General features: G+C 39.1%; 1 protein-coding gene across 2 annotated transcripts in view; it reads left to right on the top strand.

Moving 5' to 3' along the window:
• Positions 1-27,018, top strand: part of LOC126360778 (serine/threonine-protein kinase D3) — a 172,316-nt gene that overhangs the window by 74,560 nt on the left and 70,738 nt on the right. For both annotated transcript variants that reach the window (XM_050007738.1, XM_050007737.1), the window contains 7 exons: positions 1,507-1,652; positions 15,177-15,223; positions 17,660-17,783; positions 19,797-19,929; positions 20,785-20,976; positions 25,150-25,263; positions 25,386-25,654. In XM_050007738.1, coding sequence (XP_049863695.1) covers positions 1,507-1,652; positions 15,177-15,223; positions 17,660-17,783; positions 19,797-19,929; positions 20,785-20,976; positions 25,150-25,263; positions 25,386-25,654 — 1,025 coding nt within the window. The remainder of the gene's footprint in view (positions 1-1,506; positions 1,653-15,176; positions 15,224-17,659; positions 17,784-19,796; positions 19,930-20,784; positions 20,977-25,149; positions 25,264-25,385; positions 25,655-27,018) is intronic.

Here is a 27,018-nt window from a genome sequence, read left to right as displayed (position 1 = left end):
ACTGAATTTAAAACTGTATCTCCTGTTTAAGCAGTGGTCTTTAACGAATATGTGATTTTAGTTTTCAGAAATAATGGAAACTTAAGATTATACTGATTGTAGACGCATGCTGAGTTTGATCATTTGGTTAAGGGGATAGCTTAGGCTGCGAATAAAATCCCAGTCTGGTACAACTTTTCAGATGCGTTAATGTATGAATATCATTATGGTAACAACAATAGTTAAACTGATTTCTGTATTTCCATGGATAGTTTACATGTAAATTGATATTACTAGATGCAGCACTTACCCAACTTGTTGTTTTTGTTGTTGTTGTTGTTGTTGTTGTTGTGATCTTCAATCCTGAAACTGGTTTGATGCAGCTCTCCATGCTACTCTATCCTGTGCAAGCTTCTTCATCTCCCAGTACCTACTGCAACCTACATCCTTCTGAATCTGCCTCATGTGTTCCCACATTTCTACGGAATCCAAACTGATCTTCCCCGAGGTCAGCTTCTACCAGTTTTTCCATTCATTTACTCAACATAACATACATTAATTGGCAGTATGTTAAATAACAGAAAGGCAATCTCTCTTGTTTGATATATAGACACAGGTTACAGAACACAATGCTAAACAATGGATATAGAACACAGTATTAAATAGCTTTCGAGCTATGGCTCTTTTTCTTGCAGGAATTACACACATTGCCACATACACATTCCCGTAGTTGTGATAGTGTGTGTTTGAGTATCTTGTGTGTGTGTGTGTGTGTGTGTGTGTGTGTGTGTGTGTGTGTGTGTGTGTGTGAGAGAGAGAGAGAGAGAGAGAGAGAGAGAGAGACTGTGTGTACTTTCTACCAGGAAAAGAGTAAGAGCTCAAAAGGTTCTCACATGTGTCTATGCCCCTTACATGTCTACTAAAGCAGAGTAATTTCCTTTCGTTTATTTTGTGTTCTGCTTCATCCAGGAATTTCCATTATTGTTATGGTGATTTAGGAATTCAGAGAGAATTTTTTTTTCCCCCGTTTAATTCTGAATGGTGACACACAAATGCTGATTTACCATTTATATCGCATGATACACTAAATTATTCATCAAACGTATGTGGAAAAATGCAGTAAGCCTGGCAAAGTGTGACTCGCGAGACATTTTCCACCAGCGAGTGCTTCTACCTCCAACTCAGCAACTGTGGTGCTGCAGCCACCAGCCTTCTCCCACTCCCTTGCAAGCAACCCATGCTCCCCCTCCCCTCCCCTATCCCTCACTGCCCCTCTCCCTGCTCCCACCCTTTCATCCTCTGCCAACTCTCATCACCCTCCCCTTTCCTCTCCTCTTCTCTCTTCTTACTCCTCCTCCTCTGTATTCTCTTACTTCTGAATAATGAGTAGTAATAATTGTGTAAGCAAATGATATTCTTGCTGGTTGTAGAATGTCTGAAAAACCAAAGTCTTTTTTGTTTATATCCATATTTTTATATATCATTTGAGTTTTCTTTTAATTAATATTTATATGCTGTTATTTACAGGAAGTGAATGCACTGATAATGGAAATGGAAGTGACTCAGTCAGTAGTCGGTTCAATGAAGATAATGACAGTGACACTGAGTCTAGTTCTCCACCTGAAGCTCGAAAATCTTCATCTACAGAATCACCTGTCAGCAATGGTTGTGAGGTGTGTGCCATTGTCCATACACTTCTTTATGGTGACCCTAATATTGTTCACTATGAAGGAAATTAGTGAGTTAAGCTGAGTATGAGGTAGAGTTAAGGTACTTGGTACAGAAAAATGTCCATGATTTTTCCATAGAGATGCCAATCTTAAGTAGTTCATGGAAACCACAAACCTAAATTTTGATCTTTAATCAGTCCTGGAACCCTTATAATTACTACACAAATGCTGCTTCCCTCTTTTACCAATGATTAATTGGAATTCATGTAATTTCTGTAGCATATTCATTCCCTCTTTTGTACTTGATTGCTTAGTACAACAAAATCACTCTTGCAGTAGTTAATTAAAACTACTTCCAGAGACTCAAGAAATATTAGCATATGAATAGATTGGCTGCTTTTCTGTAAGTGAAAAAATATTGAGGTCAATTTAATTATTTGATTAATGCATATGAATACTTATTTGCAGTCAATGGCTTTCCCTTTATAGATCATACCAAAGAAGTATGAGCATTTGAAAGGGAGCAGAGGGTAATTACAAAGTGAAGGACAGAGCATATTGAATACCAAATGTGAAAAAGCATTGAATATGAGGTATCCTTCTTCTTTTTCTGGGTCAGCAATTTAACATGAATCTGGCTGTTTTAGTGGTAGACAGTGACCGAATGACCTTCATGTTGCTACCCCCTCTCCCTCTCCCCAAGAACAATTTTTGTACCTCATCTGTTTGCATCTAGTACTATTCCTTGTGAAAGGGCTGAGAATGTTTTTGAAGTGTTTGCAAATCATGTAACTGAGGCATGACATGAGTATCAGCTTGTTATTCAACTAGTTGAACCTAGGAAACTGACTAGAAACCACATCCAGGAGGTCCAGCACACCAGCCGTCATCATTAATTTGCTGGGTGGATTCATTCCTGGGCCATCTCGCCACTGCAAACAACAGAGCCCAACTAGAAGAGAAAGCCAGTGGAATACTCAAACAGTTATACAATGGTGTCACAACCACAAACTCGGGGTAGCTGAAAACAAAACAACATACACATTACTGACAGGATCACTCCAAAACAATCCTTCATTTAAAATAGGGGACACAAACAATAGACGAGTACATGTTACATGCTGTCTTGGAGTACACATAGATGACAAATTGAATTTCCATGAACACACAAGGCTAACAACAGACAAAGCAGAGAAAAATAGTATATAAGCTTGTGAAGCTAAATTCAGAACAGTAAAGACTACCTCTACCAGTTATATGGACATACTACTGTGCACATTTAGAAACAGTACTCAGCTTCGCAGTTAGCACTTGGGCACACAGACTGAACCTAGTCACCAACAAAAGATCAGTCAGACAAGGGCACATAAGTGTCCTACATAGACTATCTTGAGTCTTCAGTAATATTCCTGTAGATGCACTATGTGTCGTGTTCGGAATATGCACCATAGATATCATGATTGAATACAGAGCTGCGAGGTACTGGTTAAAGATGGGGAAACTTGATAAAATAGACAAAATAACTGGTGTACTGATACAGACGGGTTGCCACCTTAAAAGTTGGCATTTGGATGCATGGCAAGGTGTGTGGGATGTAAGTGATAAGGAACATAGACTGCATGACTTCCTTCCTGACATAAGGGAGCAGTTGGGAATGAAACAGTCGTGATATGGTAAATTTCTTAACTGGACATGGACTTTATCCGACACACTTAAGTCGCACGAGTCTGAAACAGAATGCTGCATGTACATGCAGGAAAGAGGGTTCTTCAGAACACACACACACAGCAATAAGAGATGGAAAAACAATGGGCACAAGTAACTGCATCAACAAACAGTATTTCAAAAACAGCACAAGAAGAATACCTGCAAATATGACACAACTGACATGCCTATATGCAACATAACAACAATCTCCAGAAGGTGGATAGCAACACCCACACTGACAGCAAAAACAGTGATACTGAAGAGGAAGATAAGATGAAACAGTAAAAACGACACATAGAATTATGAATGAGACATAACATGCCAAAATGCACAGACAAATTGTACATATAAGTCAAACAATAGTTGAGGATAACAAATACTAGAGTAAATGTAGTGCAAGGTGCTAGCAATCTAGCTAAGAAAGCACCAAATGTTGTACATGGATGATCACATATTGTTAATGCATAGGATTAGCAGTACTAATTCTCTACTCTAAACTATTTTGTTTTGACGGGAAGTCATTAGCTCAAAGAAACTAATCTGAGGTACTCACCACCAGTAACAGTCGGTGACAGCACTAACAAGTCTCTCCTCTATCCTCTCAACTTATTACATTCTTCTTAAAACAACAAAATTTTAATTATATTTCAACCTCAAATTATTGTTATTTTAAAAAAAGTGTTATTCTTCATCAAAAGTTGCAGATAAAAACAAAACAAAACAAAAAAACTACAAAAAAGATAACAAACGAAAATTGTAATATGCGAGACCAGTTTTAAAATATCATGTAACAGGTCTTTAAATTTGCAATAAATAAATGAAAAATCCAGGCGTGAGTTGGAGAGGAAGGGTGAAGGAACAATTAGTAATTTGTAATATTAGATTCACTTTCATAATTTATGTCCATTATAATCTACTCTTGAGCATTGTTGTTTATCCTTCAGTGTGCTCACTTCACCTTTACTAACATCTCCCAATTCTTACACAGGTTACTGTCAGTTTCCTCATGACAGATCTCACTTTGTCTTTTCACACTGCTCATGAAGTACTGTTATACTTTGAAAAGTCAAGTTCTTCGACAGCTTCAACTATTCTTTTGATATTTGCTCCTAATGTTCCCCCTCTTGAGACCTGCGTTTTGAGCACTGGAATATGGTTTCTGTTCTCTGCTGTCTGTGTGTTGGGGTTTGTCTTAACATCAGTATTAGAAAAGACACTAAACAGTTTGTGTTCTATCATCAGAAACACTGAGCTAAATTTCCAGTTTTAAACAAGAGTTTATAATTTTCTTGAAATGTGCAAATTCCGTGTACAGGCTGTATCGAGAGAAATAATAAAAATTTGAATAATTCAAGACGAAGGTTCATCTTATGTCTCATCATTACGATGAGTAGCTCTCTGTATTTTTCTTAATATTTTTTGACATTCCAACCTGGAATTACTAATAAAATCCTTTGGTTAGTTTGATTTTAAAAGTTGCTTTCACCTCAGATAGTGTCATTAATGCCTGCAGATGAGGCATTTAAACAGTCATTTTTCCTGCACTCCATATGTGAATGGAATGCAAAAAAGCCTTAATATAACGGATACAGTCGGACGTACCCTCTACCGTGCACTTCACTCTGCCATGCTCTTCACAGTGGTTTGTAGTCAAGATGTAGATGTAAATGTAATTATCATCTAGGATGCAAAGGCAATCCGTACTCCATTCTGGAGGCACATTTTGAGTATCATTTTTATGAAGCGAGCTGGAGCAGTGGTTAGCACACTGGACTCGCATTCAGTAGGATGACTGTTCAAACCTGCATCCGGCCATCCAAATTTAGGTTTTCTGTGATTTCCCAAAATCGTTGCAGGCAAATGCTGGGATGGTTCCTGTGAAAGGGTACAGCTGATTTCCTTCCCATCTTTGACAGAATCAGAGTGTATGCTGCACCTCTAATGACCTCAATGTTAACAGGATATTATATCTAATTTTTTTATCAGTGTCACTCTTCTATCTGTTGCAGTGCAAAAAGAAGTCATTCAACACACCTTTTGTCTTACTGTATGATTGTGCAGGAATGCTCCTATTAAAACATTAATCACTTCTCAGGATGAAGTGCTTAAGGTGTGGAAGTTCAACACTGACTACTTCAAATAATGTAGCTGATGGAGCACAGTAGTTTGCTTTCACTGTTCACAACCCCCCCCCCCTTTCCCTCCCCCTATAATACACAGTTATATATGACTAGTGCACTGTTGTTTTAACTTTCCATAAGCCTCATTAATAGTTTGCAGGCAAATCTGCACTTACCGCTACAATAGTTTACTATTGAACATCTGCGAGCAGTAGAAACCTAACCACAAAGTTCACAGTTCTTGAAAAACAGAAAGGTACATATGGAGCAGACAGTATCATTGTTTTAACACACGACCTAATTATGTTACACTTAGTTCACGGAGGCATTGTTGTTGATCTAACCAATACAGGTTCCTCATCTGAAACTCGCCCTTATACATCCTCACAATAATAGGTGCTGAAAGATTATTTTCAGAAATTACAATTAAAATTGACTCATTAAATTAACTGAATTCATCAAAAAATTGGTTCTTTATAACAGTTTCTTCTACTACGAGGGTTAAGCTGTACTATTTGTTTAAATGATGAAATTAACAAATATCGTTACACAAACAATACTTTTGACAACACTGTTAACTACTTTGAAATTAATTAAGGGCTGGCTTTGCTAACATGTTTTCGAATAGAACCAAATAGATCCTTTATGAATACTATTAGTTGTTCCTCCAAATGTTTGTAATTAGTACAGAATTTATATTTGTTTATATGTCAACAATAGAATTTAAGTTACAAAACAATCACTGATTTCACCCTACAATGAGAGATACTAACTAGGAATAGCCAATATAAATTGAAAAATCAGTTACATACATAAAACTAAGCACAAAATTAGATCTGGTGTTATATTCTTTAAAATTGAGGACCAACCTTTTTCTTTTATGAAAATGCAGGTTATACTCATGTATGTGAATGGTAATTAGTGAGACATGAAAAAAATGAATTTAAGGAAGCAGATGGCAATAAAAGAGGGGAAGTAAAAATATTCCAGCTTCCTTCATCACAGCAGCCCCCCATGAATCTCTCTCCTGTGCCAACCTCCTCGTCTCAAAGTAGTACTTGCAACCTACCTCCTCAGTTATTTGCTTAATGCATTCCAATCTCTGTCTTCCCGAGTTTTTGCTCTCTGCAGCTTCCCCTAGTACTATGAAAGTCATTTCCTCGTGTCTTCACAGATATCCTATCATCCTGTCCCTTCTCCTTGTCAGTGTCTTCCACATATCCCGATTCTGTGCAGAACCACCTCATTTATTACCTTATCAATTGACCTACATTTTTATATTCGTCTGTAGCACCACATCTCGAATGCTTCGATTATCTTCTGATTTGATTTTCCTACAGTCCATATTTCACTACCATACAATGCTGTGCACCAGACTTACATTATCAGAAATTTCTTCCTCAAGGTAAGGCCTATGTTCGATACTAGCTCACTTCTCTTGGCCAGGAATGCCCTTTCTGCCAGTGCTAGCCTGCTTTTGGTGTCCTCCTTGCCCCATCAGTCCCTGGTTATTTTGCTACCTAGGTAGCAGAATTCCTTAATTCCATCTACTTCATGACCATCAATCCTGATGTCAAGTTTCTCGCTGTTCTCATTTCTGCTACTTCTCATTAGTTTCATCTTTCTTCGATTTACTCTCAGTCCATATTCTGTACTCATTAGAATGTTCATTCCATTTAGCAGGTCATGTAATTATTCTTCACTTCCACTTACGATAGCAATGTCATCAGCGAATCGTATCATTGGTATCCTTTCACCTTGAATTTTAATTCTACTCCTGAACCTTAATGTACAGATTGAACAGTATATCTTTGTCTTGCACCCTTTTTAATACTTCATTCTTGGTCATCCACTCCTCTTATACGCTCTTAGCTTTTGTAAATTTTTGTATTACCCATCTCTCCCTATAGCTTACCCCTGTTTTTCTCAGAATTTTCAACATCTTGCACTATTTTACACTGTCAAACGCTTTTTCCAGTTTGACAAATCCTATGAACATGTCTTGATTTTTCTTTAGTCTTGCTTTGATTGTCAACAGCAATTGCCGCTCTGGTGCCTTTATCTTTCCTAAAGCCAAACTGATTGTCATCTAATGCAACCTCAATTTTCTTTTCCATTCTTCTGTAAATTATTCCTGTAAGGAACTTCGGTGCATGAGTTTTTAAGCTGACTATGCTATAATTCTTGCACTTATCAGCTGTTGCAGTCTTCGGAACTGTGTGGATGATATTTTTCCGAAAGTCAGATGGTGTGTTGCCAGACTCCTGCATCCTACATACCAACGTAAATGGTCGTTTTGTTGCCACCTCCCCCAATGATTTTAGAGATTCTCCTGGAATGTTATCTATCCCTTCTGCTAAGTCTTCCAAAGCTGTCTTTAATTTTGATTCTAATTCTGTTTCCCCTATCTCTTCTAAATTGACCCCTGTTTCTTCTTTTATCACATGAGACATATCTTCCCCCTCATAGAGGCCTTCAGTGTACTCATTCCACCTATCCACTCTCTCCTCTGCATTTAGCAATAGAATTCCTGTTGCTCTCTTAAAGTTACCACTCTTGCTTTTAATTTCACTGAAGATAGTTTTCACTTTTCTATAAGCTGAGTTTGTCCTACCGACCACCATTTCTTTTTCGATTTCTTCATGTTTTTGACGCAGCCGTTTTCTATTAGCTACTGTTCACTTTCTGTTTATTTATTTCCTAAATGGCTTGTATTCCTGTATTCCTCTGAACATTTTTGTACTTCCTTCTTTATATTCTTTATATTTCTTCTGTTACCCATGGTTTCTTCACAGTTTCTTTCTTTGTACCATTGTTTTTCTTTCCAACTTCTGTAATTACTCTCTTTAGTGATGTTTGTTCCTCTTCAACTGTAGTGCCTACTGAGCTATTCCTTATTGCTGTATCCGTAGACTTAGAGAACTTTAAGTGTATCTCGACATTCCATAGTACTTCTACATACCACTTCTTTGTCTACTGATTCTTCCTGACTAATCTCTTAAACTTCAGCCTACTCTTCATCACTACTGCATTGTGATCGGAGTCTGTGTCTGCTCCTGGGTATGCCTTACAATCCAGCATCTCATTTCAGAATCTTTGTCTGACCATGATGTAATATAACTGAAATCTTACCATATCACTAGCCCTTTTCCAAGTATACCTCCTCCTTTTGCAATTTTTGAACAGAGTATTCACTATTACTAGCTGAAATTTATTACAGAACACAGTTAGTCTTTCTCCTCTCTCATTCCTTCCCAAGCCCATATTCTTCTGTAACCTTTTCTTCTACTCCTTCCCTTACAACAGCATTCCAGTGCCCCAAGACTTAGATTTTCATCTCTCTTCACATACTGTATTACCCATGCAGTATCCTCATATATTTTCTATTCTCTTTATCTTCAGCTTGCGACGTCAGCATGTATACCTGAACTATCATTGTCAGTATTGGTTTGCTGTTGAGTCTGATAGAACAACCGTATCACTGAACTGTTTGCCCCCTGTGGCCCTGGGGATTAGAATAAGCCCAAGGTATTCCTGCCTGTCGTAAGAAGCGACTAAACAGAGTCTCACACCTTTCAGCCTTTATGTGATGGTCCCCTGTAGGGTTTGACCTCAATTTTTCAAAATCTTCCTGAAGAGCGAGCCAGTTTGGGAAGGGTGCCTTACATGGTGCATCGTGTCCATCGTGCATTGAGATATTTAGCCCACTGTCTCGTCTTGGCATTGCACTCCCGCTCATCCTCCATCTCTTAGGTGAGTACACCGCCCTGGTTGCGTTTCCCTCCACCCACTATGCAGTGTCGTTTTTTGTGCCGATGATGACTGTGGAGTGCTTTTCACCTCATATCCAGCATGGTAGCCAGTCCATTGTGGTGGGGCCACCATGTACCCTGTTGGTTGTAGCCCCCTGACTACACAGGGATCGCTTTGCTGATGCCTGCACCGTTAACTCCGCATGTATGCCATGGAGTAGATGCCTGTCACCCTGGGGCATCGGGACTCCTGGCAATGGCCATCCTGCCAGGTGGCCTTTGCTGTGGCTCTGTGGTGCCTGTGGGGAGGTCCCCTGGTTGGAGTGTCATCAGAGCGGTTGATCAAACACAAGCAGTCTCAAAGTGTTCCAAGTCTCAGTAAAATTCAAGGAAGTATGATCCTAAATTGTTCCCCTCCTGACCACACCATAGAATGAGCGCCAGGGTAAGGATGGCAACGAACTTCATTTGCCACGGTACCTCGCATTTACGAGAGCTGATGAGGACTCCTTTGCCTCGATGAAGCCTCAGTTTTCTGTAGAGCATTTAGAGGACAAGTTTGGGGTTTGTCCAAAATGCAGTCAGGGTCAGTCTTGACAAAAACAGCCTCCTCTGCTCAGTTACGGGCATTACTTGTTTGTGACAAGCTGAGGGATGTTTCCATTACCATCATGCCTCATAAGAGCTTAAATATGGTCCTGGGTATTATATTCCACAGGGACTTTCTTTTGCAATCTGACGACGAGCTACGCGCCAGCTTAGGGTGATGAGGAGTTCATTTCGTCCGGCACGTCCATCGGGGTCTGAGGGATAATCATGTTTGCCATCGGTGCCTTCATCTTGGCCTTCGAGGATGACACATTACCCGAGAAGGTCAAGGTGATGGTCTTCCGCTGTGATGTCAAGCTATATGTTCCTCCCCCAATGCGGTGCTTTAAGTGCTGGAAGTTCAGCCATATGTCTTCCCGCTGTACTTCCAGCATCACATGTCAAGATGGTAGATGTCCATCCCTCCCCATCTGTGTCTACTGCGGAGAGCATCATTCCCCCTGCTCACCAGACTTCAGAATTTTACAGCAAGAAAGGAAAATCGTGGAATACAAGACCCTGGGACTGACTGACCTAAACTGAGACTAAGAGTAAATTTGAGTGCCTACATCCTGTGGCCATGACCTCTTCATATGATGTCGCTACGAGAACAGTTGTAGCCCTATCTGTTCCGCGAGTCCCATTTGGCTCTCTGAGCCGAAAGACTACACCTACCCTCTTGATGGTGGGGGGCACGCCACTCTCTGTTACTCCCACACCACCTACCTTGGGAGCACTGTCCACCCAACCATAGGGGACACCAGTCCTTATTTCTCAACTGGAGAAGCGTAAGTCTTCTTCGGCTCCTCTCGCTAGGGGTCCCTTGGGTCACTCCCTTCCCAGGTATCTGCTAGTGGGAAAGATGACACCTGCCAGTAGCTGAAGTGCCCAAAAGCAGCTGGTCATAGGGCTTTGTGATCGTTATGAGTCCCGAAGACTGAATCAGTGAAGCCCTCCCAGCCAGAGAAACCCAAGGATCAGCGAGAGAAATCCAGGAAGAAGACGCCCAAGATCAAAGGAGTTGCAGTGGCACCCACACCACCGCTGTCTTCAAGCTCTGTGTTTGGGAATGAGGTGAACATTCCGGTGTCCGCTGAGGACCTAGATCTCGCCAGGCCCTCAGACACAATGGATATAGCCTGTTCAGGAAATAAGTTGGTGGCTGCAGGTGACCCTGAGACGTAGACTGGCTCATTGAGTGTTTCATGCCTTCCCAGTCTCACAATCACGTCATCCTCTAGTGGCAGCCATGGCAGGAGAGCACCATCATTCTGGTGGTAAAAACCCGCTGGATGTGGATAGCTATTGGCCCATCAGCCTCACCAACATTCTCTCTAAGCTGCTGGTATGTATGGTGTGTCGGTGATTGGGTTGGGTCCTGGAGTCACATGGCCTCTTGGCTCCATGTCAGGGCAGCTTCCAGCAGGGTCGCTCTACCACTGATAATCTTGTGTCTCTGGAGTCTGCCATCCGAATAGTCTTTTCCAGACGCCAACACCTAGTTGCCGTCTTTTTTGACTTAGGTAAAGGACACAACATGACACGACCTGGCTAAATCCTATCCTTGCCGCATTGCATGAGTGGGGTCTCTGGAGCCTGCTCCTGGTTTTTATTCAAAACTTCCTGTTGCTCTGTACTTTCCACGTCCAAGTTGGTGTCTCCCATAGTTCCCCCCCCCCCCCTCCCCCCATCCTCCACCCCCATCCCCCCCGTATTCAGGAGAATGACGTTCCACAGGACTCTGTGTGTCTATTTTTAGTGGCCATTAAGAGCCTAGCAGCAGCTGTAGGGCCATCGGTCTCCCTTTCTCTGTATGTGGATGACTTCTGCATTTCATATTGCTCCTCCAGTGTTCCTGAGTGGCGCCTACAGGGAACCATTCACAAGACGCAGTCATGGGCTCTATCCTAGGGCTTTCAGTTTTCAGCTGCAAAGTCGTGTGTCATGCACTTCTGTCGGCATCGTACCATTCATCCAGAACCAGAACTTGACCTTAATGACAATCCACTTGCTGTAGTGGATACATATCTATTCTTAGGACTAGTTTTTGACACCTGGTTGTCTTGGCTACCTCACCTTCGTCAGCTTAAGCGGAAGTACTGGCAGCACCTCAATACCCTCCACTGCCTGAGCAACACCAACTGGAGTGCACATCGCTCTACGCTGCTGCAGCCCTACAGAGCCCTTTTTCAATCCCGCCTTGACTATGGGAGTCTGGTTTATGGTTCGGCAGCACCCTCAGCATTGTGTTTACTCGACCCAGTGTACCACTGTGGCGTTCACCTACAGACTGGAGCTTTTAGAACAAGTCCAGTGAGCAGTGTCCTGATGGAGGCCGGAATCCCTCTATTGCGGATCCGACATGCACAACTGCTTGCCAAGTATGCTGCACACATTCACAGTTCTCTTGAGCATCTGAATTACAGTCTCCTTTTCCCACCTGTGGCAATTCATTTCCCACATCAGCGGCCCTGGTCCGGGAACACGATTGCGGTTCATGTGTGATCCCTTCTCTCCGAACTGGAGTCCTTCCCTTTACCACCTTTACTTGAGGTCCATTCACGTACAGCTCTATGGTGTACACCTCGGCTGAAGCTTCATCTGGAACTTTTGCATGGCCCTAAGGACTTCATTAATCCCGCTGCTCTCTGCTGTCACTTCCTCTAGAGTCTTGTCATGTTTCGGGGCTCTGAAGTTGTTTACACGGACGACTCGATGGCTGATGGTAATGTTGGCTTCACCTGTGTCCAGAGAGGCCGTATGGAACAGCATTTCTTGCCCACTGGCTGCAGTGTATTCACTGCAGAGCTTGTGGCCATATCTCGTGCACTTCAGTACATCCGTTTCTGTTCTGGTGCATTGTTTCTTCTTTGTTCTGACACCCTGAGCAGCTTACAAGCATTCGATGAGTGCAATGCTCACCATCCTTTGGTAGCCAACATCCAGGAGTCCATCTCTGCCCTGGAATGGTCCAGTCATTCAGTGATGTTTGAGTGGACCCCAGGACACATCAGAATCCCAGGCAATGAACTTGCCATTAGGCTGGCCAAACAGGCTACTCGGAAACTGCTACTGGAGATGGGCATCTCTGAAACTGACCTGCGTTCTGTCTTACGCCACAAGGTTTTTCGGCTTTGGGAGTCAGAGTGGCATAACAGTATGCACAACAAACTGCGTATGATTAAGGAGACTGCAAATGTGTGGAAGTCTTCCCTGCGAGCTTCTCACAGGGAATCGGGTGTCCTTTGTCAGCTCCGCATTGGCCATATGTGACTCATACATGGTTAACTCCTCTGTCGCGAGGACCCACCTCGGTGTTGCTGTGGCTTGCGAATGACGGTCGTCCATATCTTGCTGGACTGCCCACTTTTAGCTGCTCTGTGGCGGACTTTTAACTTTCGCAGCACCCTGCCTTCAGTGTTGGGCGACAATGCCTCAACAGCAGCTTTAGTTTTACATTTTATTCGTGAGGGTGGGTTTTATCATTTGATTTGAGTTGTAGCACATATTCTTTGTCCCTTTGTGCCCTACACCCTAGGGCTTTTAGGGTGGAGGTTTTAATGTGTTCAGAGTGGCGGGCTTCTCCTTTTTTATTCTCATGGTCAGCGAGCCATGGTAATCTGCTTTCTTGTTTTTAATGTCTTCTCTCTGTTTCTTGTGTCTCTCTGTGGTTTTCTTAACCTGTTTTGTCCATTGCAGTGTTTGTTGACCTCCTGTCATTCTTCTGTTCTTCCTTTCTCCTGTTATTGTGCCTTATGTCTTCTTTGTTTCCTTCTTTCCCTTGGGTAATTGTTCTACTGGGAACAAGGGACTGACGACCTCGCAGTTTGCCCCCCCTCCTCCCTTTTAAACCAACCAAGCAACTGAACTGTTCGCAGTAACACATTCTCTGCCCTGCCTTCCTATTCGTAATGAGTCCTACTCCCATTATACTATTTCCTGCTGCTGTTGGTAGTACTTTATACTCATCTGAACAGAAACCCTTGTCTTCCTTCTGTTTTACTTCACTGACTTACTATATTTAGATTGAGCCTTTGCATTCCCTCTCCAGACTTTTTTGCTTCCTTACCATGTTCAGGCATCTGACATTCCATGCCCCAGCTTGTAAAACATTATCCTTTCGTTGGTTATTTAACCTTTTCTCTTGGTCACCTCCCTCTTGGTGTTCCCCTCCTGGGGATCCTAATGGGGAACTTTTCTGGAATCTTTTGCCAATGGAGAGATCATGATGACACTTTTTCAATTACAGACCACTTGTCCTATGGATACAAGTTACCAAACAATGGAAAATCCAGGACGGAATGTAACAATATTATGAAAAGGAAAGTTGTTACACACCTTATCGTGGAGATGCTGAGTAGCAGATAGGCACAACAAAAAGATTCTTACAATTAAGGCTTTTGGCTGTTAGTGCGAGTTGCATTTGTGTGTGTGTGTGTGTGTGTGTGTGTGTTTGTGTGTGTTGTTGTTGTTGTTGTTGTTCACGAAGGCCTTAATGGGCGAAAGCTTTAATTGTAAAAGTCTTTTTATTGTGCCTGTCTGTGACTCAACATCTCTCTGCTGTATGGTGGATGCAAGTTATGTGTCTGTAATGCACTTGTTTCCATTCTGCATCCTCATGCCAATGATCATTGTAGATTCTTTCAACTTTAGAGGCTGTTTCCCACCCCAAGGGCAAGAACGTGCCGTGAACCTCTGTCCGCTCCTCCGCCCTCTTTGACAAGGCCATTGGCAGAATGAGGGTGACTGCTTATGCCAGAAGTCTCCTGCTGCCAATGCTGATTATTAATCAAAATTTAAGCGGTGGCAAGTTTCTGTACTACTGTCGCTAATGACCTCATTGTTAGTGAGAGGGGAAATCTGTCCCTTGATAGTATCAGTTTTCGCTTCACAAGACATTTCTTGGCTTACAAGGTGGTGTGTGCATTTAATAACATTGGAGTCACAAGCATTCTCTCATGTGGTGATAAGTCACATAAATCTAACATTTTTCTACACAGTACATTGACTATAGTTTTCATGTTCATTGACTTGATAAATTCCCCAGGTGCATTAGTTCAGAGTAGGTTATATGTATAGGGATTTTTAGAGTGTTGTGCGTACTGGAATAAAAATCAAGAGGTTAATTATTCATTTACATTACTGTTCTTACTACCCACAGTTACTGTCAAAGATCACTGTTTTTATGATGAGACAATAATTACTTTGAAATAGATATGAGATACTTGAATATTTTGCTTTACCCTTCTGAATGTCATTCAAGTATTTTTCTATCAATTCCCATTTGTATATGAAGTTGTATGATTAAAGGTTTTTCAGCTTGCAACAAACTAACGTAACTTTGTTTTAACATGTTGTAGGATCAAAACTGTGATGATGCTGAGCCTCTCATCAAACGACCAACAAGGTAATTATATGTTATTCATAATCAAAATTATAGTATGTAATGATATGAGGCATTCAGATTTAATTTAGTGTGTACTACTGAATTCTCATGTACTCCTTACAGACTCAGGTGTGCAAGCATACAGTGTTAGTTGCGCAAGTGGAATATCGACTTTTGTAATATATCCTTGTTCTTATGGAATAGAGCTTTGTTGTGGAAGGCAGTTGTTCCTATAGTGATCTAAATATTGTCTTGATTTAACAACAACAACAAAAATCTCAAAGATAAAACAGCAGCACCAAGTAAAGGTATAAAACCTTCCACTGAATGATGGCAGCAAATCAGTGATACATTTTAGAACCAAGTAACCTGATTTTCCTATATTAATCTGTCTCTTTCATTCTGAATAAGTGCTTTGTCTTGTCTTAGATATCTTTTCTTCCAAACCTTACCTGTTTTTGACTGAAAGAAGAAACTCTCAATCCCTCATTCAAGTACCATTTCAGATATTCTAAATGTTAGTGTTTCTTCTATCCATGCACCATAAATTTCATTTTGTAATTTTGGTTTTCATATTTTACTTTGATTTTGAATAAGAAGTACCTCAACATACCCTTAGCCAGGTTTGCTGGGTAAAAAAGAAATTAAGACAAAGACATTTGGAGACATAATATTACCTACATAAGATTCATCATGTTACACTGATGGATAACAAGATGCTTTTCTGTTACATCTGATTACATTAGTAATGCTCATTGCTGTTTGTAGAATTGTACAGTAGTTGTATAGCTTTGTGCAGGTCAGTTTTGGCATCAAGTTATTCAAATAACACATCATTTGTCATGTTGATTCCTGGATTCTCTTGATTAAGTACAGCTCTATTACAGATTTATAATTAATGTAAGGCTTTATGCGCAAGAGTAAATATAAAGCTTCTAACAATAATACCTGTCAATGCAATGATGTACATGAAGTTAACACCAAGGGACTCTGATGTTAATGTTATGATGAACATTAAATCTTCTCACAAAGGTCATTTTCGATAGGACATGCTTGGATTGTCTTAATTACCTTGTTTGTTAGGTTTGGTTAGACATTCAACTTTTTACTAACGGCTGTTTTCAGTTGAATTGTGTGATAAAGGACATGTGTTGTTCCATATTGTTAACATTGGCTTACCTTCTCTTTTTCTCCTTTTTATATATTTTAATTTCATTGTCCAGTAGTAAGAAGACAAATTGCCTGTCCATTACATACCTTCGAGATGCAGATTTCAGTAGTGATTGTAAGACACAATTAGAAGCAGATAAAAAAAAGCTACTCCAAGCATTTGCAACTATTATATAGTTTCAAAAGGATGTTTAGGTTTCTCAGACATCATAATGTAAGGGACCCACCAGTTGTGAGAATGAGAACTAAATAAATTTGGGAGAGAGATGTTATGGGAGCCTGAGTCCAGGAAGCTGACAGAATGTGAGAATATGTAAGTGAATAACTTCCCACGTATGGAATTCAGGGAAACTAGAGCTTGCTGGGAGGATCCAAATGGCTTGTATCATGTAACAAACACTCAAGTCTTGAGTCATGCTGTTGAACATGTTCAGTAACTCGCTACTGGGTCTCCCCATGACAGACAGTTATTTCATGTTCATTCGTGTATTCAGCTAATTTAGTTGTGGTCATTCTGATATAAAACTTTGCGAAGTGAACACATGCTAATTAGTAAACAACGTGCACGTTCTCATAAATCTCATCATGAAGGAAAGTCTTGTGGGACATGGAATGAATCAAGCCATACGTTAACAGGTGGTAGCAGCCACTGTAGACAACATCTGTAAGAACTACTAACAAGAAGTAATGGCTAGTGCTAGCCTCCTCATACTGATAATTCTGGGAATTTTGTTATATATGTTATAAACAATGGAAAATCCAGGATGGAATGTAACAATATTATGACAAGAATAGTTGCTACTCAGCATATAGTGGTGATGTTGAGTCACAGATAGGCACAACGAAAAGACACTCACAATTAAAACTTTCGGCCATTGGCCTTCGTCAACAGTAGATGACATTGTTGATGAAGGCCAATGGCCAAAACATTTAATTGTGAAAGTCCTTCCCCCTTCCCCCCTCCTCCACCCAATGTGCAACTTATCATCTCCACTATATGGTGAGTATCAACTTTCCTTTTCATAATACAAGTACCATCATTGTAGTTCTTAAGGCAGAGACAAAATTCTGACTCTGTAAAATGGTTACCCCACCTCCCTTGTAACCTCATCTTCATTGTTCAGTACTGAGCAGTGTGATGTGTGATGATGTTGACTTTCATTGTAGAGTAAACCAGCTTCATTGTAAAGGACACTGCCATTCAGTGACAAGATATCTTGTTGGCATCCTGTGTGAATCAACCCTTATTCAGTAACAATAGATTTTGTTTGTCTTTCTTTTTTACAGTATGTCCCCTAGTAACAATATTCCTCTGATGCGAATTGTGCAGTCAGTGAAACATACAAAAAAGAGGGGTTCAAAAGTTATTAAAGAAGGGTGGATGGTGCATTTCACTAACAAGGATCCAACGGTAAGTGGCAGCTTTGACTGACACATACACTGCTTAAGACTATATTGTTGCATGTGGCGGTAGTCTTTATGAACTCATACTGAGTGGATCTTATAACTAGCCAAAACTTTCCATCAAGTATTGCATGTATGTTAAACATATTTGGTGATTAACTTATTTCAGTTTAAAATTTGGCAAGCAAAATTGTATTAAAATGGTGTAATCCTCTGGTTGTAATTGCAATTGCACAATTTACATTGAAATTTCTTCTTCTCAGTTTGAGGAGCAGTCAAAAAACTAGCAAAACTTGTTTCTCATTATTGTGTGGAAAATAAGTTACATTCTTCTATTTCTTACATTTTCCACTTTGCTTTACATAATTCATTGTAATGTATTGCATCTGATGGATTTCATTGCACTAGTCCAACAGTTTTCACTATGTTTTCCCCACAAATCCTACACAACAATTTTTATGAAAAGCTCTACCTTGGAACTGCTCACACTGAGCTCTACCTAAGAGCTACCACTTTACAGACGCCTACCTGGCAATATTCAGGCCAAATCAAAGAAAACGGAATTAAATAAATGACACAATATAATATTAAATGAAGGTAATTTTCAGACTTTTAATTAAATTGTTGTTTTGGGTCAGAAGGTCAGTGATAAAATGCCAGGTCTAGAGCAGTAAATGATAGTGGAAGTAAGACTTCACAGAAATCAAGACACATTCATTTTGTCAATATTGAAAAGGCCTTTGATAGTGTGAAATGATGCAAGATGTTTGAAACTCTGAGAAAAATAGGAGTGAACTTAAGAATAGGTTGAGTAGTATACAATATGTATGAGAACCAAGTGTGAACAATAAGAATGTAAGACCTAGAACTTAAAGTGCTCGGATTACAAAGAGTGCAAGACAGAGACACTGCTGTTCAATCTGTATTGAATAAGCAATATCATAAATAAAATAAAACTGCAAAAGTGGGATTAAAATTCACTTTGAAAGGACACCAACGGTGAGATTTGCAGATAAAATTAAGGAAGACGAGGGTAATTAAGAGTAATAATAATTAACAGGAAATTGTCATCAAAATTGATGACCACAAAGAAGATGAAATGAAGGAATTCTGTTATCTTGGAAGCAAAATAACACATAAAGGATGAAGTAAGGAGCACATAAAAAGCAATTTGTTGATGGTGCACATTCCAAGACATTAAGGAATTGGCACTTTAGTATTGGAGGGAAGTGAGTGAATTGTAGAGGGAAATAGAGGGAAACCAGAGACAAAAACAGTAACCAGTCTTTGTTCTGAAGATGACGACATCAACATCTGTAACAAAAGTATTTGTGAGATAAAATCTGACACTGTTGACATTGTTAACTTTGTCCAAAATAAACCCAAAGAGGTTTTTGATGAATGTTTTGTGCTCATCCTGAGTCTGAATGCAGTCAAGACATTTATCACATCAACATTGTCATTTTATTTCCGTTGTAGTTTCTTGAACTGTTCGACAACTCTTATGGCACCAGACCAAAGTTACAAGTGCATTGATAAGCCACTGTGCTTATGCACAGGAGTGCTCCTCATTTTGCAAATGTAATTGTACATACATATACTTTCCATCTTTAATATACCACCTGATAGATTTGAGTTCTTTACAAACCACCCTTTGCCTGCCCCTTCCACACCCTCTTTATCTCTAGTGTGCTTGTACCAATTGCACAAAGAGAAAGCACAGCACCTTCATAACAGAATTTGTATTTATGTGCTCGCATTAATTATTAATCAAGCGAATATCTTTCTGGTTGTGTTTGTTTCCTGTATATCATTGATATTGCTGTTTTTACTGGAGGTATAACAATGTAATGTAAATTATTCAGAAATTTTTTTGTGTATGATTTAGCAGTAATATGTCTATAATGACGCAACAAGAATATAGATGAAATCACATTTTTTTTATTCAGAGGAATTCACTTGACAGTGATTCTACTTCCCATATGTTGTTACGTCAAGTTATTTGTTTCCCTTTTTACAGAGGAAACGACATTACTGGCGCCTTGACACCAAATCATTAACATTATTCCAAAATGACACAAGCTCCAAGTATTACAAAGAGATTCCATTATCTGAGATACTTTCTGTGGAAACAGCTCGAAGCCCACATGGCGGTGAGTAAATGTGGTTCACATTCTTTCTCATGTGAATTTAAAAAATATTTGTTTGGTGTGTATTTAGACTTAATGAACATTTTAGACAAATATTTCAGAATTTCATGACAACTTCCATTTATAGAAAAACGGAACAGTTCATTACTACAGTAGATAGTGTTGTCATTTAATGGGTCATTGATTATTCAAGATTTTATTGCTTGTAGTTTTGTTGACTTAAATTTACTGAAAACTCTATTATCCAAGGGACTAAATTCTGTGAACAGAAATTGTGATTGTACATTGCAAGAACAGAAATTTGGGAATACATTTTAAGGCATAATGAGTTACGTGCATTGATAGAAGATGAGGCTGCACTACATCCATCCATAGGCACACAGGTATAACTTAAACAGCACATAAGGTAAAGAAGAGAAATGTACTGGCCTACATACCAAGTACACTGATATACATTAAGCTGGAAAATGGGATTGGTTTTTTATCATAGGAATGTCCTGTTTAAAGTCCGAAATATCCCATCCATTTAAATGTTAATGTATTTCAAGCCATTGAATGTATTTTGAAGTAGGTCGAATGAAACACACATGGCACAAAACTAAATATTTTTACTTCAGTGCCCTTCATCATGAAGTGACTTTTCCATTAGACATAACAATGTTTGTGTGATGTGCAAACACTTGATGAATGAGATCTCTCTGCTTAAGACCATATGCTGTCCTGGCAGAAGAATAAAAGAAGAATTCAGTCCACAATGAGAAAACACCAGTCATTTGCAGACTTTGTTGTGAAAGAAACTTTTATTATTGCAGTCATGATGTAATTTAAATCTTGATTACTTGCAATACCTGGTTTCAGATGTGATGCATTGCTTTGAACTCCGGACGGCCAACATTGATTACTATGTGGGTGAAGACCCCTTGCATCCTGTAGTAAGGGAAGGAAGTGTGGCAATTCTTCCTCCAGAGGATTCTGGTGTAGGAGTTCACTTAGCTAAAAGCTGGGAAACTTGCATTCGACAGGCTCTGATGCCTGTAACTTCTTCCACCAGTAAGTATATTATGAACGATGTAGTTTATGAGTTAAATTTCTCTTGAAAATTATTGATGGTAGTACTATGTGTTGTGTGGGGAAACATAGGTTGCAGCTGAGCTACTGCAAAGTATTTTGTATAAAGAAAAAATTACCAATTGGTGGCAGTCTCTACACATGTACAAGATTGACATGTGAAAAAGAGAGATGAAATGTTCCAGGAAATGAGACTATTCACAAATTTGACAGAAAACTTTACAGGAGCTCAGGTCAAGGGAGACACTTTAGAAAAGAATGAGGGAAATCAACATGGAGATAGTAGTAACACATGAGGGAATACACGGGGAAGATGGGGGGTGGGGATATAGAGAAAGAATATAGAAATGTGGATAAGAGGAAGACAGAGAGGTAGAGGGACAGAAGCAAATGCTGAAGAACAATGAAGACTTTGAAAAAAAAAAAGTAGTTCATTATAAAAACAGAGATGGTCAGGGATATCTAAAATGTAGGGCGTAACGTGTCAGTTTAAAAACCTCTTATTTGTGCAGGGAAGAAACCAATGCTTTTTTTTTGTTGTTGACCTTAACATCTTTTGGAACACATGATGACAAGTATTTGTTTGGGCTGATTCCATCAGCACATTACAATAAATTTCTGATCAGTAATTGTGACTTTGCAACATAATGTTATTTTAATAGGTAATAAATAAGTGATACTAGTATCTATGTTGAGAACAGTGTCACATATAGTGCAATCAGTGTACATAATTTTTGTCGAGAGTAGCATTTTCAATTTTTTACTATGAAATTGGCTGTAAATAGTTCTCGTTGCTCAACTGTAACGTTGTGTACAGCATCTTCAAGAAATCTTAGCGCTTTTTTTTTTTTTAAAGCAATTAATTCTTCCTTTTAGTACACCCATTTAAACATAAAACATAGTACTTGGGGACTTCATTGTAAACTTTCTGACAAATTCTAGTGGAATATAAGAGTTGCAATTTTGATGTTCATGTATAACCTAGCTTCCCATTAGAATAATTTCATTTTCAAGCATATTGCTTAACTCTATGCTTATAAGTAAACAACAGTTGAACCATTGTAATCCAGAAGGATCATTTGAGTACCAAAGAGCTCTACTAGCCATGCAGCATTTGGAGGGGAGGTGGTATACCTAAAGATTTGACTTAAATGGGTAACATCACTATTAATCAAGTTAATGGTGTTTTGGAATGCACTGGCTAGAAGCCGTTGACACAGACAAAATATTTAGGAAGGTTAACAAGATATGTAAACAGGCAGTCCCTGTATACTTATTTAGGAACCCAACTGCCACTTCTATCACATGACATCCTGGAAGCCAAGGATGACACCAGTGATGTAGCCAGTATTTTGCGACTTCCAACAAGAGATTTTGACTCAGTTCCACACCAATATGTAATAATCGAAGTATGGTTGTTTGTGGTATCAAACGAAATTTGTGAAAGGATTGAGAATTTGTTGGTAGAGAGTCAGAGAATGTTATTTTGGATAGAGATCCATTGACAGATCAAGTGTAACTTCAAGAATGCCCTGTGGAAGTGTGTTGGGAGCCTTGCTGTTCATGTAAATTAATGACTGCCAAACAGTGTTAATCTCAGATGGTATACAAGTTTGCATACAGAACTCTTGTGAGACCCATCCTTGTATTTAGCTAATGTCTGTGGGTCTCCTAACTAATAGGCATAGTAAAGGATGTTAAACATAATGAAATATGGAAAAATGAATGGCCAGAGGTTTGTTTGACCCATGAGACAGTGTCACAGAAATGCTGAAAAACCTGAATTGGCAGATACTTGAAGCTGGAAATCCTGAGCGCCACAATTAAGTGAGGAATATAAGGAATAAACAACAACTTCACCCTCCCCTCTACCCCTCCATGTATTGTTCCCATAGGGACTTCAGAGAAAAAGTTTGTCTCATTACAGTGTGCACAGAGGCATATGAGCAGTCATTTTTTCCATGTCTCATACACATGTGGAATAGAAAGAAACCATAATACGTGGTTCTATGAGAAGTACCATCTTTCACAGTAAATATGGATGTAGATGTAAACAGACAATAATGCCTCCTTGGAATCAGGCTGGAACTGGATAAATGGCTATAATTTCAGTAGGGGGACAGACAGAAGAAAGTATTTTAATATGAGCAGCGAACAATTAGAAGAAATAGGTTATGACAATGAATTATGACCAGAGATTGGTACATTATAAAGTCCCACAAGGCTCTGGACTTCGATCCTCACTTATTTCTCACGTTTGTTAATTACCTCTCTCTCTTTTTGGTAACAAAACAAAGAACTTTACATGATTATTTGTTGATATATGTATTACTATATACTTCAAAACTGCTGTGAACTTTGAGGGCAATGCCAACTAGCTGCTTGCCGATGTTTTGCTTTTTTATTATTCACAGGAAATTTTCCTACATGAAACCTCAGCTTAACCACCTACAACCACTTTCAACCATAGAAACCCATAGTAGTACACGACAGTCAGCGAATACAAATGATATACGTCTCAATATAAAGCTGGGAACATCAAAATCTCAAAAGAAAAAAAAGAATAATTCGGCAACATTTGCGATCAGAATAATTTAATAATTTATATCGGAGCTATCAGTGATTTGAAATTCAGTTACTGTGGTCAGTTATGTGTGATGGTATCATTTTAGAGGGCAGCTAATCAGCATAAAATAATAATTTGCCATTCAAATAATGACTGTCAGATTTGAGTGTTCAGTGTCTTCAAGAATATCCTGTCTTAGTCTTTTTGAGGAAGTAGGTATACTGACTACTCACAATATGTCTTGAACACTTTTTATTTTCTGAATTAATATTTTGATAAATAAAAATAGGCCATTTTTTTCTGTATTTGCTTTTCTGGTTGTGATTTTTCTTGCTTTTCTGTATGTAATTGAAAAACTGTATGGTGTATTTGTATAATTAATAATAAGGTCCTTTTTTACTTGATAGCTCAAACCCAATGATCTAAGCATATGATGTATTTGCACGTTACATGTTTCATCTCATTCTCCATCCTTGCATGAGCACACACTAGTACATTTATGGAACATATAGCAAAGTAAACAAACTTCCTTTCATTATGTCAAATTGTTTCTCCACATACGCCACAAACCACTGTTGAGTGTGTGGTGGAGGGTACCCTGTACCATTCCATCTCATTTCCTCTCCTGTTCCACTTACAAATAGAGCAAGCAAAAAAGACTGTTCACGGTTGTGTGTGAGCCTTAATTTATCGTATCTTATCTTTGTAGTCCTTAGCGCAATGTATGTTGGCAGCAGTAGAATAGTTCTGCAGTCAGCTTCAAATGCCAGTTCTCTAAATTTTCTTGATAGTGTTTCTTGAAAAGAATGTCAACTTTCCTCCAGGGATTCCTGTTTGAGTTCCTGAAGCATCTTTGTAACACTTATGTGTTATTCAAACCTACCAGAAACAAATATAATCGCTCGCCTCTGAAATGCTTCAATGTCTTCCTTCAGTGCGACCTAGTACAGATCCCAAACACTCGAGCAGTTTTCAAAAATAGGTCACATCAGCAACCTACATGTTGTCTCCTTTACAAGTGAACCACTCTTTCTTAAAATTCTCCCAATAAACCAAAGCCGACCATTTACCTTCCCTACCACAGTTTTCACGTGTGTGTTCCATCACGTATTGCTTTGCAATGCTGTACCCAGATATTTAAACAACTTGACAGTATCCAGGTCTCTAGTAATACTGTATCTGAACTTTACAGGTTTGTTCTTCCTGTTCATCCACATTAACTTAAATTTTTCCACCTTTAGAGCTAGCTGACATTAATCACACCAACTGGAAATTTTGTCTAAATCATCTTGTATCTTCCAACAGTCACTCAGCTTAGGCACCTTACCGTACACTACGGCATCATCAGCAAACAACCGCAGAGTGCTGCCCACCCTGTCCGCCAAATCATTTATGTATGTAGAGAACAGCGGCAGCCCTAACACACTTCCCTGGGTGACTCCTGGCAATACCCTTGTCTCTGATGAAACTCATGTGCATGACAGCATAGCTTTATTTATTCTGCCATTATTTTATTATTCTCTCTCTAATATTGTCTGCTGTTTCTACATTAGTGCATAGTTTCATTGTACTGCATATTTTTTTTAAAGATGCAGATAATAGCTCAGGTGAATCTGATGAAAGAGTGACTGACATGAGCCAAGTTTACCAGATTTTCCCAGATGAGGTTCTTGGTTCAGGGCAATTTGGAACAGTTTATGGAGGTAAATAGTCTTTTTTATTTTTTATTTATTTATTTTTTTATGGAATTGTACTTCACATTCTTAGTAACGCTGTACAAGAATTTTACTCACTGGCTGTTATAACACGTGTGCTTGCATTTCAGGTGTACATAGAAAAACAGGTAGAGCTGTTGCTATAAAAGTAATTGATAAATCAAGGTTTCCAACAAAGCAGGAAGCTCAATTGAAAAATGAAGTATCAATTTTACACACCATCTGCCATGCAGGTGTTGTAAATCTTGAACGAATGTTTGAGACTCCAGAGAGAATATTTGTTGTCATGGAAAAATTGAAGGGTGATATGCTAGAAATGATTCTTTCAAGTGAACGTGGGCGATTAAGTGAGCGGATAACTAAATTCCTTATAACACAGGTGCAGTAATTAAATACCTTGTGTCTTTCTCTATTACTAAGTGTGTATACATATGGGATATGTTTGTCATCTTATTAACAGGTGCTTACCATGGTCTGACTTACAAAGAATATTATTCAAAATTAATTTCAGTGGCAATTTTTTAAATAGTGCGTTAAGTAACCTAATATATCGTGTGTCCAGGTTTTGTGTTCCTATTTGTCACTTAAAATTCCCACCATCATCCCAGTTATCAGCCATTAGCTTAGGCTATTCTGGTATATTGCACCAGATAATTTTTAAAATTATTACAAGTTAACTGCCACTTTATACAAGATAATGCAGAAGATACGTATCCTCCATGCAGACTGTGAACCACATTTGTGGGTCAGTTCCTCAGTTGTGTCAACTTTCTGCTTTGTCTTGATATCAGGAGGTAAATATTTTAATTTCTTCTTTCTTTTTTACATTATTGCCATGTATAAGAATTACGTGCTCATTTTTCTTTCTTTGGTATACAATCAAGATATGTTTTCAAGTGCAAAGTCAGTCCTAAAGGCATTTTCCAGCTTTGTGTTGCTTTACCTCATCAGAAGTTTAACGATGTTTCCTTCACATAGGCAAATTTCCTGCTAATTACAGACATTCAGATCAGGTTGATCTGCCATCCCCCCCGCAAAAAAAAGTGTTTTTGATTAACTTTGGATTCAGTGTGTCCATCCTGTAATCATTCTTCGAAATACGTTTATTTCAAGAGACAACTTGACATGCATAATTACAACAATTTTCTCTAACCCACTAGATATCACACTCAATAATTGAAATGCCATAGAGCACCAAGTGTCCGATCTTAGCAGAATATTGGTGGATCTCCTTTATCTTTTTGGATACTCACTGCCTACTTTTTTCCAGCTTGTGTTGATGCATGTTAATGTTATTTCATTATCATCATATGTAGTGGCTATCCTGAATTATGAACAATTTTGCTAAGCCAGCTGAGATGATTAATGGCTCCTGATGAAGCTTGGTAAAAAGCTTCCGCCTCTACCATCCCACCATTGATTCATGACTTGGTCTTTATCTATTACAAAACCATTAACTTCATTGCAGAAGTCCATTCCTGATTCAGTGTCAGAGTTCTCTAATATAAACATGATCTCTTTATGAGAATGTTGACATTGGTTACACACAAAAACAAGAATGAATGTTTTCTCACTGTATTCAGTTACTAGTTACTACCCTTCATAGCTGGATTTTCCTTGCTGCAAAGCAGCGTACTCTGTTGCTGCAGTCACATAAATAATTGCTGTGATATAAAATTGACATTGTTCACTCATCCTCTGAAATTACTATGAATCTGAAGATTGCAACAATCCTTGTAACAA

This window comes from Schistocerca gregaria, chromosome 1 (assembly GCF_023897955.1).
Source record: "Schistocerca gregaria isolate iqSchGreg1 chromosome 1, iqSchGreg1.2, whole genome shotgun sequence".
Taxonomy (NCBI): domain Eukaryota; kingdom Metazoa; phylum Arthropoda; class Insecta; order Orthoptera; family Acrididae; genus Schistocerca; species Schistocerca gregaria.
This window is presented reverse-complemented; position numbering and strand designations above follow the sequence as displayed.